Raw genomic sequence first — 17,011 nt, 5'->3', positions numbered from 1 at the left:
GAGTCACTGCTTTGACGTTTGCAGAGAATGACAGGGTGTTGTCCAGGGTCACGTTAAGGTTCTTTGCACTCTGGGAGGGGGACACTGTGGAGTTGTCAACCGTGATGGAGAGGTCTTGGAGCGGGCAGGCCTTCCCCAGGAGGAAGAGCCGACATCCGAGCTCTGATGTCTGCAAGGCACCTTTGGCCATTGGAGGCAAGGTCAATTGTGTTTATTTCATGGTATAATTGAACAATAGTTGTGTTTGTGTTTCAGGGTTTTAAACTGCATTTAGTCAGTCAAATACATTTGACATTTTAAATACCGCGAAATATGAGCAAATAAAATGAATAAGGTGAAGTAACACTAGTTGAATTGAAGTTGTAATTCAAAATGTCCTCGCTCTTTCTCTATCAGAACAACAAGCCAGCCAGTCCTCCAGCGTACATCTTCATGATCGACGTGTCCTATGCCAACATCAAGAGCGGACTGGTCAGACTGGTGTGTCATGAGCTGAAGACCCTGCTAGACAACCTGCCCAGGTACACACACACATACACATAAGCATACGCACACGCGCACACACACACACACACACTATAAAACACTGACCTCTCATAGTCAAGGAATGGAACCTTGAACTGCCTGCATTTAAGCACTTTCTAGAAACTGTCCCAGCATCTCTGTGCCTACAGCCTATCTCCAAGGTCTTTTATATAAGATCTGCCAACTTGGAGTGATAGAGGTCTTTGAGACCCACTACATAGCCTTGGAGGTCACAGTAGGGTTACGTAAGCAGTGGCCAAAATCAGAATCCTTCATACAATGCCATGCCCTCCAAGGTCTAATGAGTAATTGGATACCATGCTAACTGGTGTCTCGAGGCAGAGAGAAATTACATTAGATTTATGGTAGTTTTGGTTTTCCATACCCCCATCACCCATAATGTGTAGCTGGGTGGTTTGTTATTTGGGTGGTGGGCTGTGATACACTGCCAAATAAGGAGGTCCCACATGTCCAAGGCAAAGAAAAGAGCATTAAGCCAAGTATTCAAGTATCTCATCGGTTGAAAATTGTTGCCTGAAGGTTGCTGGGTGTGGGTTGGTGGGAGGGAGGGAGGGGGGAGATTCTAGGGAAAGGAGGAGGGCGGGCTAAAACGGAAAATGTTACTGTGCAGATTCCAACCTTGAATCCCGTCCAAAACACAAGAAGTCAGCTGCACAGATGGGTCTGATTTTGGCTGTTTTATGTGGGTCGCCGGTGAGGAAAAAAGGTTTTGATTTACCACTGAGAAAACAATGATATACTTCACCTGGACTTTCCTAAAATAACTTATTTGGAAACTGTCTCTCGTCCCTAGCCTGCAGCCTTATGGACATATTTGTACAGAACCCTTACATCACCACTGAAACAGTTAGGTAGTGCTCTCTAAATAAGCCCTCTGTTTTTAAATCAGACTTTTCTTCCCTGTTCTGTTTTGAAGCTTTTCTCTTTGCTGCATTTAAACTGATGGAAAACATGTTGGACATGCAACACTTATACGGATCAGCGATGCTGCCGAAATAGCCACATTTTTGCCTTTAAAACAGCCACATTTTTGCCTCTAGCTTGCTAGTGCGGAAACGGGGCTTGGTGAAAGCAAAAACAGGTGTAGACTAAATCCTGTGGTATTTCTCTGTCATCTTAATATTTCATCACTGGTACTGAAAACAAGCAATAACAAGCCTGCATTGCCGGACTACTTCTCCTATCAGTTCTTATGAATGATGTAGTTAGAAGTCCGCTCTATGGGACTTTACATTGAGTTGAGGTACATGTTCTGTATTGCTCTTGCAGTGCTCAGAAAGAAAGGGAGACAAACCCCAATTGCCCCTTGTCAGATGGGAATGATTTTAGATACAGGCCACAGTTCAGCAGACCTACTAGTCCCACAGGCCAATTCCAAGTGATCTGGTCTATGTCACACTTGGTCAGGTTCTCTTTCTGTGCTACTGCAGCTACTTTCCCTCTAGCCTCGTCAAAACAGAGGTGTATAAAGTAGATTTTTTTTCTAAATATTTTTTTTTATCTCGACTGCGTTGAATTCTCTCCAGTCCATGAAAATTAAAGCGAGATCTGTAAAGGGAGGAAACCAGTCATATATTTCCTTGACAGTTTCTTATTAATGTAATTGAACTTCTGTTGAGGTTGGAGAGGTGTGTGTGTGAGAAAGAGAAGGAAATTGTTGGTGTAGTTTAATGTGCGAGAAAGTGTGTGCTTAATTGAAAGCATACGAGGCCCCTTGTTTCCTTCACCAATCAGCACTTTGCCCTGAAGAAAAACATCCCTACGCCTCTCTCTCCTTAGCCCCTCCAGCCTCTCTAAGCCTCAATACCCCACTACCCCTCTTAGAGAAAAAGCATAGTCAGGACCTTCTGAAGTGTAACTCTCCAACACACTTGTTCTCTTCTTCCCACTCTCCTCTGCTAATAAACAATCCCATATTCTGTTATTCCACTTTTCTGTGGATGTTTGTAAGTTTGTTAAGCGTGCCTGGGTAATGGCCCTTTTAATTTGCTGAGTGGTGGCTGCTGCAAGAGGTGCCCATCCCCGGGAATAAGACATTTTGTTTTGTTTTTGTTTGCCCTAAAAAAGCAATTCTGCCCCCAGGAATGTTTTTAGCGCATCAGTTGCCTACCCTAAAAATTCACTGTAATGTATCGGGCGGGAAGTTGTTTTGGTAGAGCAAATAAATATACAAAGGTCCTCAAACCAAGCATGAAATAGGGCCTCAGCTTTGATGTAGGGATCTCTGAGTGGTCCATGGAGAGTTGTGGGAAAGCCATTAGCTCTCTAATTTAACATGACCTCTTGAAGCATCCATAATCAAAACATGGACCAAAAGGACAGGAGCAATTTCATAGGTCAACTTTGACTTGGCTGTTTTCTATGTTGTAGTACTGTATGCATATTTAGCTGACGCTAACATATCTGGGTTAAAATACTATTTGAAATTTTTCAAATGCGTTGAGCGTTTGCTTTAGCCTGCCTGGAGTGCCAGATGTGCGGAGTTTACACTTTTTGGGACTATTCTATTGTTTCCATTACGCCATGAACGTTCAATCAGCTGTAGTATTTTAAAGTGATCTCAAATAGTGTTTGAACCCATGTCTGGTAGCTACCGCTGCGTGCATACAGTGTGTATCCACATTGATTTGTGATCCGTTCATATCAGGAACACTGTCTTTTGAAAAATCATGTTAAAGTAACATTTCAGAATAGGGGACTTATTTGCTGTTTATTGGCCATTATGTCGAAGTGGATAAACGACTACCACAACTAAGTTGTTCATATGCGCTGTAACATAGTGCCCTCAAAGGACCAGCATGTTTAGTACATTTTTTTTTCTCCCTATTCTGACATACTCTCTCCTCGTCACCTGGTCCCAAATCTGTTTTAGACAAATATGATCAATGACATGACTATAATTCATGACTCACGTCAGGTTACTCTCTTTTTTTTCTCCCATCCCTCTCTCTCTTTCTCTCTCTCCATTGAGACACACACACACACTCATCCCCCACTTTTCCTCTCTTCCTCCCCCACAGAGAGGATGGTGCTGAGAGCTCGATGGTGAAGGTGGGCTTCGTCACCTACAACAAGATCCTACATTTCTACAATGTGAAGAGTGCCCTGGCCCAGCCCCAGATGATGGTAGTATCCGACACGGCAGAGATGTTCGTCCCGCTGCTCGACGGCTTCCTTGTCAACTTCCAGGAGTCGCGCGCAGTCATCAACAAGTAAGAGAAAGGGCACATATCTTACATGAGAGTTGATTTGAGTAGTGATCCTTGATGGTATATTTTCTAATATTTAGATATGTTAGTGTGTATGAATGGCCATAGGTAATGTGAGGAAACTGAACCTCTTGAAGAAGGCATTGCCACTCTTTAGCTTATGTAGCCCAATGGAAGCTCTTTGTTAAAGAAAATAACAAGATGATCTCTGCACACTGCAATCTATGCTCCAAAGTCAGACAACCTGATAAACACAAGGGTGAAAATCTTGTCTGGATGAATCTCACTTTTGGAGCGCAGTGTGTTAGTAGTGGTCGTTTTCTTTTTGCTAAACGTATACTTTGTCTTTATCTCTCCGGCTCCTTCTCTTAAGTAAAACATTGATAACCAAAAAATGATTTGTTTTTTAATTTAAACAGTTGCGTCCAGAGAATTCTTAGGAGGTTAAGTGGTCCCTGGAAGGATTTTATATTAAAAAGACCCATGTGGATTTATATGGAAAAATAGTCTTATCTCTGCAGTTGTGTATGGCACAGCACCAAAATGATTTATTACCACTTGATATGTTGGTATGTCTATGCAGGCGTACAGAGTACATGGCGATAGTCCATCTCAAACAGGGACTTTGGCAAAATCTCTTACTCCCGATATAATTTAACAAATGTGAGTTGAGGCCTTGGTTTAGATCCAAATATGACTTTGGAAGAATTGAGTTGCTGCCTTGCTGCTAGAAAGGGTTTTTGTCTACTGTATGACCTGTGAAATGGACTTCTGAACTGTATATGTGCATCATAGTCCCCCAATGATCTGTGGAATTGTAAGGACATTGCCTTTGGATCCAACCACTGGCTGTCCCAGTAATCTAAAATGACTTCCTTTCCTTATCCCTTGGAAACCACAGACGGGTGAAAGTGCTACGGTCAATGTCCATCCAGTTAACTATCCGTTCAGATTAGCTGTCATAAAGGAGGCAATGAAACAAAGTTATTTAACACGATTATCTACCAAATATTGAAAACATTGTACCAGAGGTGAATGATTGTGACATTGTCCTTTTCTCTTAACCCCTGTCCAGTCTCCTGGACCAGATCCCTGACATGTTTGCCGACACCAATGAGAGCGAGACGGTCTTTGCCCCCGTCATCCAGGCTGGGGTAGAGGCACTGAAGGTGAGAGGCTGGATGTCAACTCCCACTCACACATGAGGGAAGGGGAGATGGCAAGTCAACTGTTACTTTGTCCAGGCGGTGATGGACTCTAAAGTGCTGATTTCATTTGAATTTTTTATTTACATTAGGACAGATACAAAAACACTGGCACATTGAAATGAAAAGTCAACAGATTAAAAGACAACAGAAGCACATAATAAGTTGATACAGTGCGTTGTGTAATCCTACTAAATGCTTATCGACCAAGCTTAAAACTAAAGGAAGTAGAATAGTCCAAACAAATCACAGCTGTAGAGGCCAACTGAACTTTTTGCAGTTACAGCCTCCTTACCGCCAACTCTCCCTCCCCCCAAAAAAGGGATTGTTTTCTTTTGTCGACAGACTGTTATACTGCGCTTCCGCAATTGGCATTGTGCAGTTAAGTTTCTCCAACCCAATGACTCTGCAACTTTCCTTTTCGCTTCCTAATAGAACTGTTTATTTAATCAGCTCCAACTGAATATTTCCCAACGACTTGCCTTCAGTTTGATTGAATGTGTGGTAGAAGTGAAATAGATTTGACATGCGAACAGACAGACTTGCAGAAAATGCTAGTACTTGAGCATAATGGTGAGTCAGCAACTAATTTGGGTCGGTAAGACCGTTGACTCTATTGCCTTAGCAATCTGTTGACCTAAACTCCAACCATAGAATCCCTCACTGAAAATGAACACACAGAGACCCGTCCAGGTCAAATCAATGTTGTCTCCTTCATTGAAACAGTCCCACAACGAAATGCATGCATGTGCACACCTTCTTATATTAGCACATTTCTGTTATCTCTCTCGTCTCTCTCTAGTGTGATAATTATTTTTGTCCTCTCCAGGCAGCAGAATGCAGCGGCAAGCTGTTCATCTTCCACTCCTCCATCCCCACCGCCGAGGCCCCTGGGAAACTGAAGAACAGGGACGACAAGAAGTTGATAAACACAGAGAAAGAAAAGGTGACGCAAAATTGGCAGTCTTTTTAAATTTGTATTGAAAACGCAGACTAAGTGCACCATATCATCGGCTATCACATTTTTTTTTAGTGTGTGAGATATCCATAGCCTGCTTTCTAACGTGTGTGTGTCTTGTTTGGGTCCCCTGCGGTGTCCTAGACTCTGTTCCAGCCCCAGAAGGCTGTCTATGAGCAGCTGTCCAAGGACTGTGTGTCTCAGGGCTGCAGCGTGGACCTCTTCCTCTTCCCCAGCCAGTACGTGGACATCGCCACCATGGGAGACGTTGCCACACAGACAGGAGGCTCCGTCTTCAAGTACAGCAACTTCCAGGTACGTACACATTACACAACAAAACATATAAATATTTTGTTACTGGGTGTACATTGGCAGCTAAGAGCTGAGTTGCAGTGCACAGTCCATAAAGTAAAATAAACCAGTAAAGAAATCATATGATAATGTCATTGTAAGGAGGGAGGGAGCAACATAGTCACAGCCTCTGGAGCCTAGGTCCGAGTCAGGCACCACCACCAAACATGGCATGGTAAAACGGGATAGTTTCCACAGAGTGCTCCTAGTCTGCCACAGAAAATTGGATTTTGTCCAAACTGCCATTTGAGTGCATCAGTTCTGTTATTGAAGACACGTGATGTATCAAATTACCTTCAATGCATTAGAGCCTAAATCGCATTCAGATCTTGGCCCTGGTACAATAGTCCATGGAGGGTAAATTGGGGAAACTCTGTCACCTTGTGGTTGACTGTAGCACTACCTGTGTATTTCAGGTGGAGAGGGATGGACAGCATTTCCTGAGTGACCTGAGGAAGGATGTGGAGAAGGCCATCGGGTTTGATGCCATCATGAGAGTCCGCACCAGCACAGGTAATTCAGCCATCTAATGTATTAAGTGTATGAGCTCATTTCATTGCCCTTGTATGTACTCAGAAACCCCAAAATTGTAGGATTTTTTTGTTTTTTTCCAACAGTTTTACAATGCCACCAGATAATATATTATTAATTGATTCAAATTTGAGGTAAAATTGGTTTTAATACTGCTGGACTGTAGTGCCACGCCAAGAGACTTACTAATATGTTTCCCTTGTCTCTCCTTCCAGGCTTCAGGGCTACAGACTTCTTTGGTGCCATCCACATGAACAACACCACAGACGTGGAGATGGCTGCCGTGGACTGTGACAAGGCTGTGACGGTGGAGTTCAAACACGACGACACACTTAGCGAGGAGACGGGCGCTCTCATGCAGGTGTGTGTCTCGCACACCACTCAAAAACTCAAAACGAACACTGAATCTGATTTTAGAGGGGTTACCACTAATATATATTTAGGCTCACTGCAAAGTGGGTATTTGACTGCAACTAAAATAAAAAATATGCATCCTATTTAATAACCAGTGGTGTAAAGTTGTTGAAGTACCACTTAAGTCGTTTTGAGGTTATCTGTACGTTACTATTTAATTTGACAACTTTAACTCCACTACATTCCGAAAGAAAATATGTACTTTTTACTCCCATACATTTTCCTACACCAAAAAGGACATGTTACATTTCGAATGCTCAGGCAGCACAGCAATATGGTCCAATTCATGCACCTATCCATATAATATCTGGCGGACTCACTAAACACAAATACTGCATTCATAAATTGTGTTGGCGTGTGCCCCTGGCTATCCGTAAATACAATTAATAATAATCAGGCTGTCTGGTATGCTTAGTAAAAGGAATTTGATGTTTAACTTTTACTTTTACTCAAGTATGACAATTAGGTACAGTGGTGGAAAAAGTACTCAAGTACATTTTAAAACCAAATACTTTTAGACACATTAAGTATTTTACTGGGTGACTTTTACTTGAGTCATTTTATATTAAGGCATCTTAACTTTTACACACGTATGTACTTGTACAAGAGTACTTTTTCCAACACTGCCAATATATCCTTTTCACAATGTGTTCCACAAAGCCTTAAACATCCCACTCTGATATGTTCGATTAAAACCCTGACAGTCTTTAGACCCACTAATGGCTTCTGTGTGTGTTCTGTTTCCCAGTGTGCATTGCTGTACACGACCATCAGCGGCCAGCGGCGTCTGCGGATCCACAACCTCAGTCTGAACTGCAGCGCCCAGCTGTCTGAGCTCTACAAGAGCTGTGAGACGGACGCCCTCATCAACTTCTTCGCCAAGTCAGGTGACTACACACAGCAGGGTATTACTGTCTTTAGGCCTGTGTCAGTATGGTCCAAATGAGGGAAATATCCTATGTGTATCATAAGACATTATAAATCCACTTTAAAGGCATTATGTATGTTTGCCTCATAGAAGTTACCAAAAGGTTTGATTGCAGAAGAGATGTCTCCTGAGCTTGTCCACTTGGAATGTCCATTTATGTTTCCTGTTTGAATATATATGCTCCCTCCCATCTTGGCATATTGAATGAGATTCACTGATAAATAATATCAGTTAAATACCATTTAGTAGTAGAACATAGCCGGCCGATGTGTAAACCTGCATTATATACAGCATACTCATACCCTATATGTACAGTGAGCTCAAAGTATTTGGACAGTGCCAATTTTTGTTGTAGTTTTGGCTCTGTACTCCAGCACTTTGGATTTGAAATTACAGCACTTTTTGTACATGGGTCCCCCATTTAAGGGGACCAAAAGTATTTGGACAAGTCACTAATGTGTATTAAAGTAGCCAAAAGTTTAGAATTTGGTCCAATATTCCTAGTACGCAATGATGACATCAAGCGTGTGACTGCAAATGCATCCAACTAGTTTGTAGTTTGTTTGGGTTGTGTTTCAGATGATTTAGTGCCCAATAGAAATGAATAGTAAATGTATTGTCATTTTATTGTAAACAATAATAGAATAGGGTTCTTAACACTTCTACATTAATCATGGTAGCATTCACATTGTAAATAAACATGAATGAATCGTGAATAATGATGAGAAAGTAACGGGCATAAATATCATACCCCCCCAAAAAAATGCTAACCTCTCTTATTATTGGTCATGGTGAGAGGTTAGCATGTCTTGTGGGTATGATCTTTGTGCATAACTTTTCACTCATCATTATTCATGATTATCTGTAATTTTCAAAACACTTCATGCTTCACTTTAGCTACCTTGTATATGTAAATCACCTTAAGAAAACTAAGAGGTGAAGTAACCCATATACCTCCCATAAAGTATTAGTGACAAGCAAACCCCTTGTATGAGAGCACTTCAGACAGCTTTGGTGTGGGAACACAGTTACTGACCTTCAAATGCCCTCTCCCTCCCAGCATACCGTGCCATGCTGAACCAGCCCCTGAAGACGGTGAGGGAGATCCTGGTCAACCAGGCGGCCCACATGCTGGCCTGCTACAGGAAAAACTGTGCCAGTCCCTCCGCTGCCAGCCAGGTCAGTGGCATACAAGACAGTTAACTTGAATAGAAAACTTTATTCTCAATTTGTGACAAATTGTCTTTGTGTATGTAGGGTAATATGTGAAAGCTTTCTACTAATCCAGCACTGTGAGTGAGGTGTGTAAGATTGTGGTGTGATTCACTCATAGGTCAGTGTGTGAATGCTAGAAACTGAACATGGAACAGCATGGTCTCTAGGGACATTAAGGATCTAGTTTCAAAGAAGTGTACTAACAACCAGAAACGTACAGGTGCAGAGTACAAAAGTAAACTGATAAGACTGATTCTGGCACGCTTGATTCCAACTGCAGTTTTATGCTTGCTTTGGTCTTTTCAAGAATAGCAAACAAACGATATCACTGTGGCGTCAGGGAGTCCTGTGTGTATTAGGGGTGTTCTCACTAGCTCGTTTCTCCCCCTGTGTAGCTGATCCTGCCTGATGCCATGAAGGTGTTCCCGGTCTACTTAAACAGCCTGTTGAAGACTGGTCCCCTGGTGGGCAGCGCTGAGCTCTCTACAGATGACAGGGCTCACCAGAGACTCAGCACCACAGCCATGGGGGTGGAGGATACCCAGCTGCTGCTCTATCCACGCCTCGTCCCACTGGTGAGACAACACACTAGGCACTCTCTCCTGCCTTATCCCACTGGTGAGACAACACACTAGGCACTCTCTCCTGCCTCATCCCACTGGTGAGACAACACACTAGGCACTCTCGTCCTTTTTACCAACTGCGATTTCCTTTCTCGTTGAGGCTAATGGACCTTACTCTTAGTAGTTTTACATCACTCTTTCCCAATCCCACTTCATATCAGTGCTGAGTTCTGACTACAAGTGATACAATAAAGATATTCTGTGTGGATCCCAGGCTAGCCAAAGGATTCTGAGGTAAAGAACCGTTTTACAGATGAACAGCAGAGGGCAGCCTTTCAGTGTGCGTCTCCTATAAGCATCTACAATTGAGTTGATGCATTTACTAGTTATTTGCTATTGACATCCTCTTATTTGATATGCCAACTAATTCCATAAATATGATGGCAGTGTAGGAGGCTATGTATTGCATGCCAGCACACAAACAATTACCCAGCACTTTATTAACCTCTTGGGGCTAGGTGGGACGCTAGCGTGCCACCTGTGGTGCACTCCATCAACAGCAGGTGCATTTCAAGAGCGGCAAATTTGAATCCAAATAAATGTCAAAATTCAAATTTTTCAAAAATACAACTATGTTACACCATTTGAAAGATAAACATCTCCTTAATCTAACCACGTTTTACGATTTCAAAAAGGTTTTACGGCGAAAGCATAAATTTAGAGTATGTTAGGACAGTACATTTACAAGAGTTGTGTGTAATGTTTTGTCAAGTCAAAGACAGGGTCACCAAAACCATAAAACCAGCTAAAATGATACACTAACCTTTTACAATCTCCATCAGATGACACTCCTAGGACATTATGTTAGACAATGCATGCATTTTTAGTTCTATCAAGTTCATATTTATATACAAAAACAGCGTTTTACTATGGCATTGATGTTGAGGAAATCGTTTCCCTCCAATAACCGGCAGTCAAGTCAGCGTCACAAATTAAATAATTAAAATTAGAAAACATTGGTAAAATATTATATTGTCATTTAAAGAATTATAGATTTACATCTTTTGAACGCAATCAACTTGCCAGATTTAAAAATAACCTTACTGGGAAATCACACTTTGCAATAATCTGAGCGCTGTGCCCAGAAAAATACGCGTTGCGATACAGACTAGACGTCATGTTGGGGAGATCTAAAATCGAAAATACTATGTAAATAATCCATTACCTTTGATTCTCTTCATCAGATGTCACTTCCAGGTATCACAGGTCCATAACGAATGTAGTTTTGTTCAAAAAAGCTCATCATTTATGTCCAAAAATCTCCGTCTCGTTAGCACATGATGTAAGCCAGCCGGACTTCTCGTCATGAACGAGGGGAAAAAATATATTTCCGTTCGTTCAAACATGTCAAAGCGTTGTATAGCATAAATCATTAGGGCCTTTTTTAACCAGAACATGAATAATATTCAAGGTGGACGAATGCATAGCCTTTTATAACGTATTGGAACGAGGGTACCCAACATGAAGTAGCGCGCCAGGTGTCTAATGGGACATCACCGTTCCATGGCTCTTGTTCGGTCAGATCTCCCTCCAGAAGACTCAAAACACTTTGTAAAGGCTGGTGACATCTAGTGGAAGCAATAGGAAGTGCCAAAATATTCCTAAACCCCTGTGTTTTTCAATGGGATAGCTTTAAAGTCAATACAACACATCAGGTATCCACTTCCTGTCAGAAAATGTCTCAGGGTTTTGCCTGCCAAATGAGTTCTGTTATACTCACAGACACCATTCAAACAGTTTTGGAAACTTTAGAGTGTTTTCTATCCATATATAATAAGTATATGCATATTCTAGTTACTGGGTAGGATTAGTAACCAGATTAAATCGGGTACATTTTTTTTATCCAGACGTGCAAATGCTGCCCCCTAGACCCAACAGGTTAAAACCTGCCATTTTGTGGTAAGAAAAGCTCAGTAAATGGTGTCCATGAAAGACTTCTGAGAAGTGTGTTTGAGGTTAAATGTATAAGTTGCCCTCAGAATAATTACATGCTTCATAATTGTGATCAAATGTCTCAGACAAAGGTAGTTGTTCTCCTTCACTTCAATTGCAGTGTTTGCTGGGAAGTGGTTCATTGTGATTAATTTTGTTTTAATTTGTGTGTCACGGTCACCAAACATTGCAATTGTTTTTAAAGCAACACTGTAATATTGCATAATTAGGGGTGGAATGGTCCTCCTAATAATATGCTGAAAACTGGATTACCGCTCACTCGGACCTAAATGAAAGATGGATTTAACTTGTCAGGCGATCTTTATCGGTAAAGCCTCCTCATTCCTTCAATAAAGTACATGTATTAATCGATTCCTTTTCTTCCAGCACAACATGGACGTTGCCAGTGATGTGGTGCCAACTCCGGTGCGCTGCTCTGAAGAGCGCCTGACAGATGCCGGCATGTTCCTGCTGGAGAATGGGTGCTCCCTCTTCCTGTGGCTGGGCCAGGCCTGCCCCCCAGAGCTGATCCAGAGCGTCTTCAACGTGCCCTCCCTCGCCCATGTGCCCATTGACCTGGTGAGGACAGTAACTTCCTTAACCCGAAGCTCTACAGAAGATGGTGTTTGGAAACACCGAAGTTAGTTAGATACCATTAGTTCAGATGGTTGAGATATTTGAAAAGATAATTCTAGACTGTGTAGAAAGCAAAGCATATCACTAATATTCATGTGTGTGCTTTCCAGAGGTCCCTACCAGAGCTGGATAACCCCCAGTCTAAGAAGCTGCGCTCCATCGTTGACTCCTTGCTTGACCAGAGGCCCAGCTCCATGAAGGTACAGTATTCAATGTTGGTTACTGTTACTATGCATACTTTCCCCTGGATGTCTAAGCTACTTTGATATAATGAAAGAATGGTATTTACATTTATTTAACTAGGCAAGTCGGTTAAGAACAAATTCTTATTTCCAATGACGGCCTACCAAAAGACCTGCGGGGATGGAGGCTGGGATTAAAAATAAAGGACAAAACAAACATCACAACAAGAGACAACACAAAGAGAGACTTAAGATGACAATATGGCAGCAGCACAAAACAGGGTACAAACATTGTTGGGCACAGACAATAGAAACAACAATACATCACGCAAAGCAGCCACAACTGTCAGTAAGAGTGTCCACGATTGAGTCTTTGAATGAAGAGATTGAGATCAAACTGAAAAGATGAGCGACCCAGGGATGTGTGTGCTTTGGGGACCTTTAACAGAATGTGACTGGCAGAACAGGTGTTGTATGTAGAGGATGAGGGCTGCAGTAGATATCTCAGATAGGGGGGGAATGAGGCCTAAGAGGGTTTTATAAATAAGCAAAAACCAGTACGTCTTGCGACCGGTATACAGAGATGACCAGTTTACAGAATATCTATTTGTTGAATTAGGAAACAAACATGTAACCAAATTGACCACAACTGTCTTAAGCCCTGGGCACAATAACAGGTCAAATTCAACAGGCTGCTCAAGCTTACCTGGTTTTGCCTGTAAGCAATTGTCAACAAATGTAAGGAGTAGTGAAATCTTTTTGCTGTCTATTCTCACAATTTATCAATTAAGTGCCAGGGAAAAACAAGCAGCAGGACTGTAGTACTCCAGTGCACAGTTTTGTTCCTCAAGTTTGAGTGAAAGTCAGAAGCTGACTATGTCCCCATTTTTATCCCTCCCTATAGCTCATGATTGTGAAGCAGAAGGACCGGTCTGAGATTATGTTCCGCCAGCACCTGGTAGAGGACAAGGGGCTCCACGGTGGCGCCTCCTACATGGACTTCCTGTGCTATGTCCACCGCGAGATCAGACAAGTCCTCACTTAACACCACCCACTGTGGATATCACCTAGCTGGGCTGGGCTAGGACCAAAACAACCAGAGGACCACACCACCTCTGACTCCAGAGCTGCCTTTCCAACACCCCTTTACCTCCCCTCCCCTTTAATCCACACAAACCTACGGGACTACCGCTCGTTCTTTGTCAGTGTACCAGGATCTGTGCTCCAGTCTGCATTGTACGAGTCAGTCTGACTGCTTTGTCTGTTGAATTGATGTACATTAACAATTTAACTGATTTCTATGTAAATGGGCCAATGATGGTAAAATGAATTTTGTGCGGTTCAGAACATCAGGACCACAAGGTTGGCTACATTTTGAAACAGACCATGTTCACTCTACGTTTCACTATTGACCAAACCAAATGTAAATTATTTTGTGTTTTTCTGGTGCGATTTAAGCACATGCATTCTTTCCAAAATTTTAGGTTTGTCACAATTTATCATTATTAAGGAATAGTCTTGACAATGGCACAGCACCAAATGGTAATTTAGCTACATGGACTGGAATAAACATCTGGTTGTAATAACTGAACACTGGTGCCGTGGCTATTAAATGAATGATTCACTCCACCATTTGTGATTGGATGCATTATTTTTGCCATTCCCCTCAGGAATGGAGAGGATGTGCTAGCAAGATAATTCATACAAGGCTGATTCCAGTGACAACTCACTGCTGAAAAAAAGGGAGAAATAACCCAAATCTATTTATCCATAAAGATGCAATTAAACATTCCACACTTAATTCATTCCAGTTATAGAACTATATGCCACTTTGTTTTTATCAAGTTATTGCCGTTATTCATTGTCATGTTTTGTCAAGTATTGTGCTCTGCAAACCAATGGTTGTGTTAGTATGCGACGTGGAGGTTTTGGGGGAAACTGTTCCTGTGCCAGTTAACCGTCTGCCTTAATTAAATAGTTTTTATGGTAGTAAATACTAGAGGCCATTATTCTATTCCAGTGTGATATAGATTGCATACAAACCAAATAGATTGAAAACATCTCAGGTAATTTGTGTACCTAACAATTGTGGTGCAGCGCTGGAAAACAGGGGCGTTACTGTTTTAACTGGAAAGACGGAAGTGTGGATGTGTTTTGAGGGAAGAGCCTTGGAGTGGTGTGCCATGTACATTTTGATCTAAAAAAATCTCTTTTTGATTAAATTCCTGACTATATCAAGATTGAGAAGTTCTGTTTTGTTTTTTAAACTTAACTCCACTGATTCTCACTAACAATCTTGAGTTGGTTTAGTCTGATGTAGAAGTTTAGTAACAAAATAATGTAATTCAACAGTAAGTAGTATGGTATAGAATACTTCATCATAAACTGTATTTTGTCATTTCGTCAACCGAAGAACATTTCAGCACAACATAACCACACACACATATTAAATATCTGAACACAGGCGCCCGTGAACATTCGGAGCCTTTAATTGAATCACTGTGTAATTTGGTGAGCGCATTCAATGCCTAGTGAGCTCACTACTTGAAGTCTTTTAAATCTCACTGCCAGGCCCCCTACACAAATGAAACCTACACTATCGATGGTAACCGTTTCCAAGATGTAGCTAATGGCAGGTTGTTGGGGTGTGAAAGAGGAACATAAATAGTTGATCTCTCTCTACACAGTACCAGTCAAAAGTTGACACCTACTCATTCAAGGGTTTTTCTTTATTTTTACTATTTTCTATGTTGTATAATAATAGTGAAGACCTCTAAACTATGAAATAACACAGAATCATGTAACCAAAAAAGTGTTAAACTCAAAATATATTTTGGGTGATTGGGGAGGCCAGGTCATCTGTTGCAGGAATCCATCACTCTTCTTAGTCAAATAGCCCTTACACAGCCTGGAGATGTGTTTTGGGTCATTGTCCTGTTGAAAAACAAATTATAGTCCCAAGCGCAAACCAGATGGGATGGCGTATCGTTGCAGAATGTTGTGGTAGCTATCCTGGTTGTGTGCCTTGAATTCTAAATAAATCAGTGTCACCAGCAAACCTCCATGCATCACGGTGGGAACCACACATGTGGAGATCTGTTCACGTACTCTGCGTCTCACAAAGACACATCGGTTGGAACCAAAAATCTATCATTTGGACTAATCAGACCAAAGGACACATTTCCACCGATCTAATGTCCATTGCTTGTGTTTCTTAGCCCAAACAAGTCTCTTCTCATTGGTGTCCTTTAGTAGTGGTTTCTTTGCAGCAATTTCTCCATGAAGGCCTGTTTCACAGTCTCCTCTGAACAGTTGTTGAGATGTCTGTTACTTGAACTCTGTGAAGCATTTATTTGGGCTGCAATCTGAGGTGCAGTTAACTCTAATGAACTTATCCTCTGCAGCAGTCTTCCTTTCCTGTGGCGGTCCTCATGAGAGCCAGTTTCATCAAAGTTTCCAGATTGACTGACCTTCATGTCTTAAAGTAATGATGGACTGGCGTTTCTCTTTGCTTATTTGAGCTGTTCTTGCCATAATATGGACTTGGTCTTTTACCAAATAGGGCTATCTTCTGTATACCACCCTTACCTTGTCACAACACAAGTGATTGGCTCAAAGAAATTCTACAAACGAAAGCACACCTGTTAATTAAAATGCATTCCAGGTGACTACCTCATGAAGCTGGTTGAGAGAATTCCAAGAGTGTGCAAAGCTGTCAAGGCAAAGGGTGGCTACGTTGAAGAATCTCAAATATAAAATATATTTTGATTTGTTTATATGAATAGTGATAGGCTCAGAGTACCAGAAGGTGGCACCATTATATTATTTTGTCACCACAGGCGTCTCAAATAAGAGAGTGAACGTTATTTATAATAAGGGTTACATGGAGAAAATCAGGCCTCTGAAATGAAAGTGATGGCCTTCCCTTCACCAAACTATATTTAGCTAAATCCTCCCTTAACCCTTGAAAAAAAGTGACCCTCCCCTATACCAAAAATAATAATTAAAACAAAGTGGATAAAGAACATGTCTACCGTTTACCCTCACTTTTTGGACAGACCAGAGGCTTAGATTTGCAGTTTTAGAAACTGTTCTTCATCCTGTAAGCGTTACATGGCAATGCAGGAATTCTGACAGCACACAGGGCTGCGGGCCAGGTTGTGGGTTCGCAGACCACCATCGACAAGAGTAGGGGTCGAAAGATCTCCTTTATTGTAAAAGCATTGCCTGAATCTATCATTGTATTTGCAGGTCCAAGAAAAATTGTCTTTTATAAACATT

The 17,011-nt window shown here is 41.6% G+C and overlaps 1 protein-coding gene across 1 annotated transcript in view; it reads left to right on the top strand.

Annotated features, from left to right (window-relative positions):
* The window catches only part of LOC106577619 (protein transport protein Sec24D-like), a 29,181-nt gene extending 14,211 nt beyond the window's left edge, over nucleotides 1–14,970 (top strand). The window contains exons 11-23 of the mRNA XM_014155836.2: nucleotides 397–521; nucleotides 3,567–3,758; nucleotides 4,831–4,924; nucleotides 5,790–5,906; nucleotides 6,063–6,233; nucleotides 6,686–6,782; nucleotides 7,016–7,161; nucleotides 7,963–8,101; nucleotides 9,203–9,321; nucleotides 9,753–9,932; nucleotides 12,300–12,491; nucleotides 12,659–12,748; nucleotides 13,635–14,970. Of these exons, the coding sequence (XP_014011311.1) occupies nucleotides 397–521; nucleotides 3,567–3,758; nucleotides 4,831–4,924; nucleotides 5,790–5,906; nucleotides 6,063–6,233; nucleotides 6,686–6,782; nucleotides 7,016–7,161; nucleotides 7,963–8,101; nucleotides 9,203–9,321; nucleotides 9,753–9,932; nucleotides 12,300–12,491; nucleotides 12,659–12,748; nucleotides 13,635–13,775 (1,803 nt within the window). The 3' untranslated portion in view covers nucleotides 13,776–14,970. The remainder of the gene's footprint in view (nucleotides 1–396; nucleotides 522–3,566; nucleotides 3,759–4,830; nucleotides 4,925–5,789; nucleotides 5,907–6,062; nucleotides 6,234–6,685; nucleotides 6,783–7,015; nucleotides 7,162–7,962; nucleotides 8,102–9,202; nucleotides 9,322–9,752; nucleotides 9,933–12,299; nucleotides 12,492–12,658; nucleotides 12,749–13,634) is intronic.
* Nucleotides 14,971–17,011: the final 2,041 nt, after the last annotated feature.

This window comes from Salmo salar, chromosome ssa18 (assembly GCF_905237065.1).
Source record: "Salmo salar chromosome ssa18, Ssal_v3.1, whole genome shotgun sequence".
Taxonomy (NCBI): domain Eukaryota; kingdom Metazoa; phylum Chordata; class Actinopteri; order Salmoniformes; family Salmonidae; genus Salmo; species Salmo salar.
This window is presented reverse-complemented; position numbering and strand designations above follow the sequence as displayed.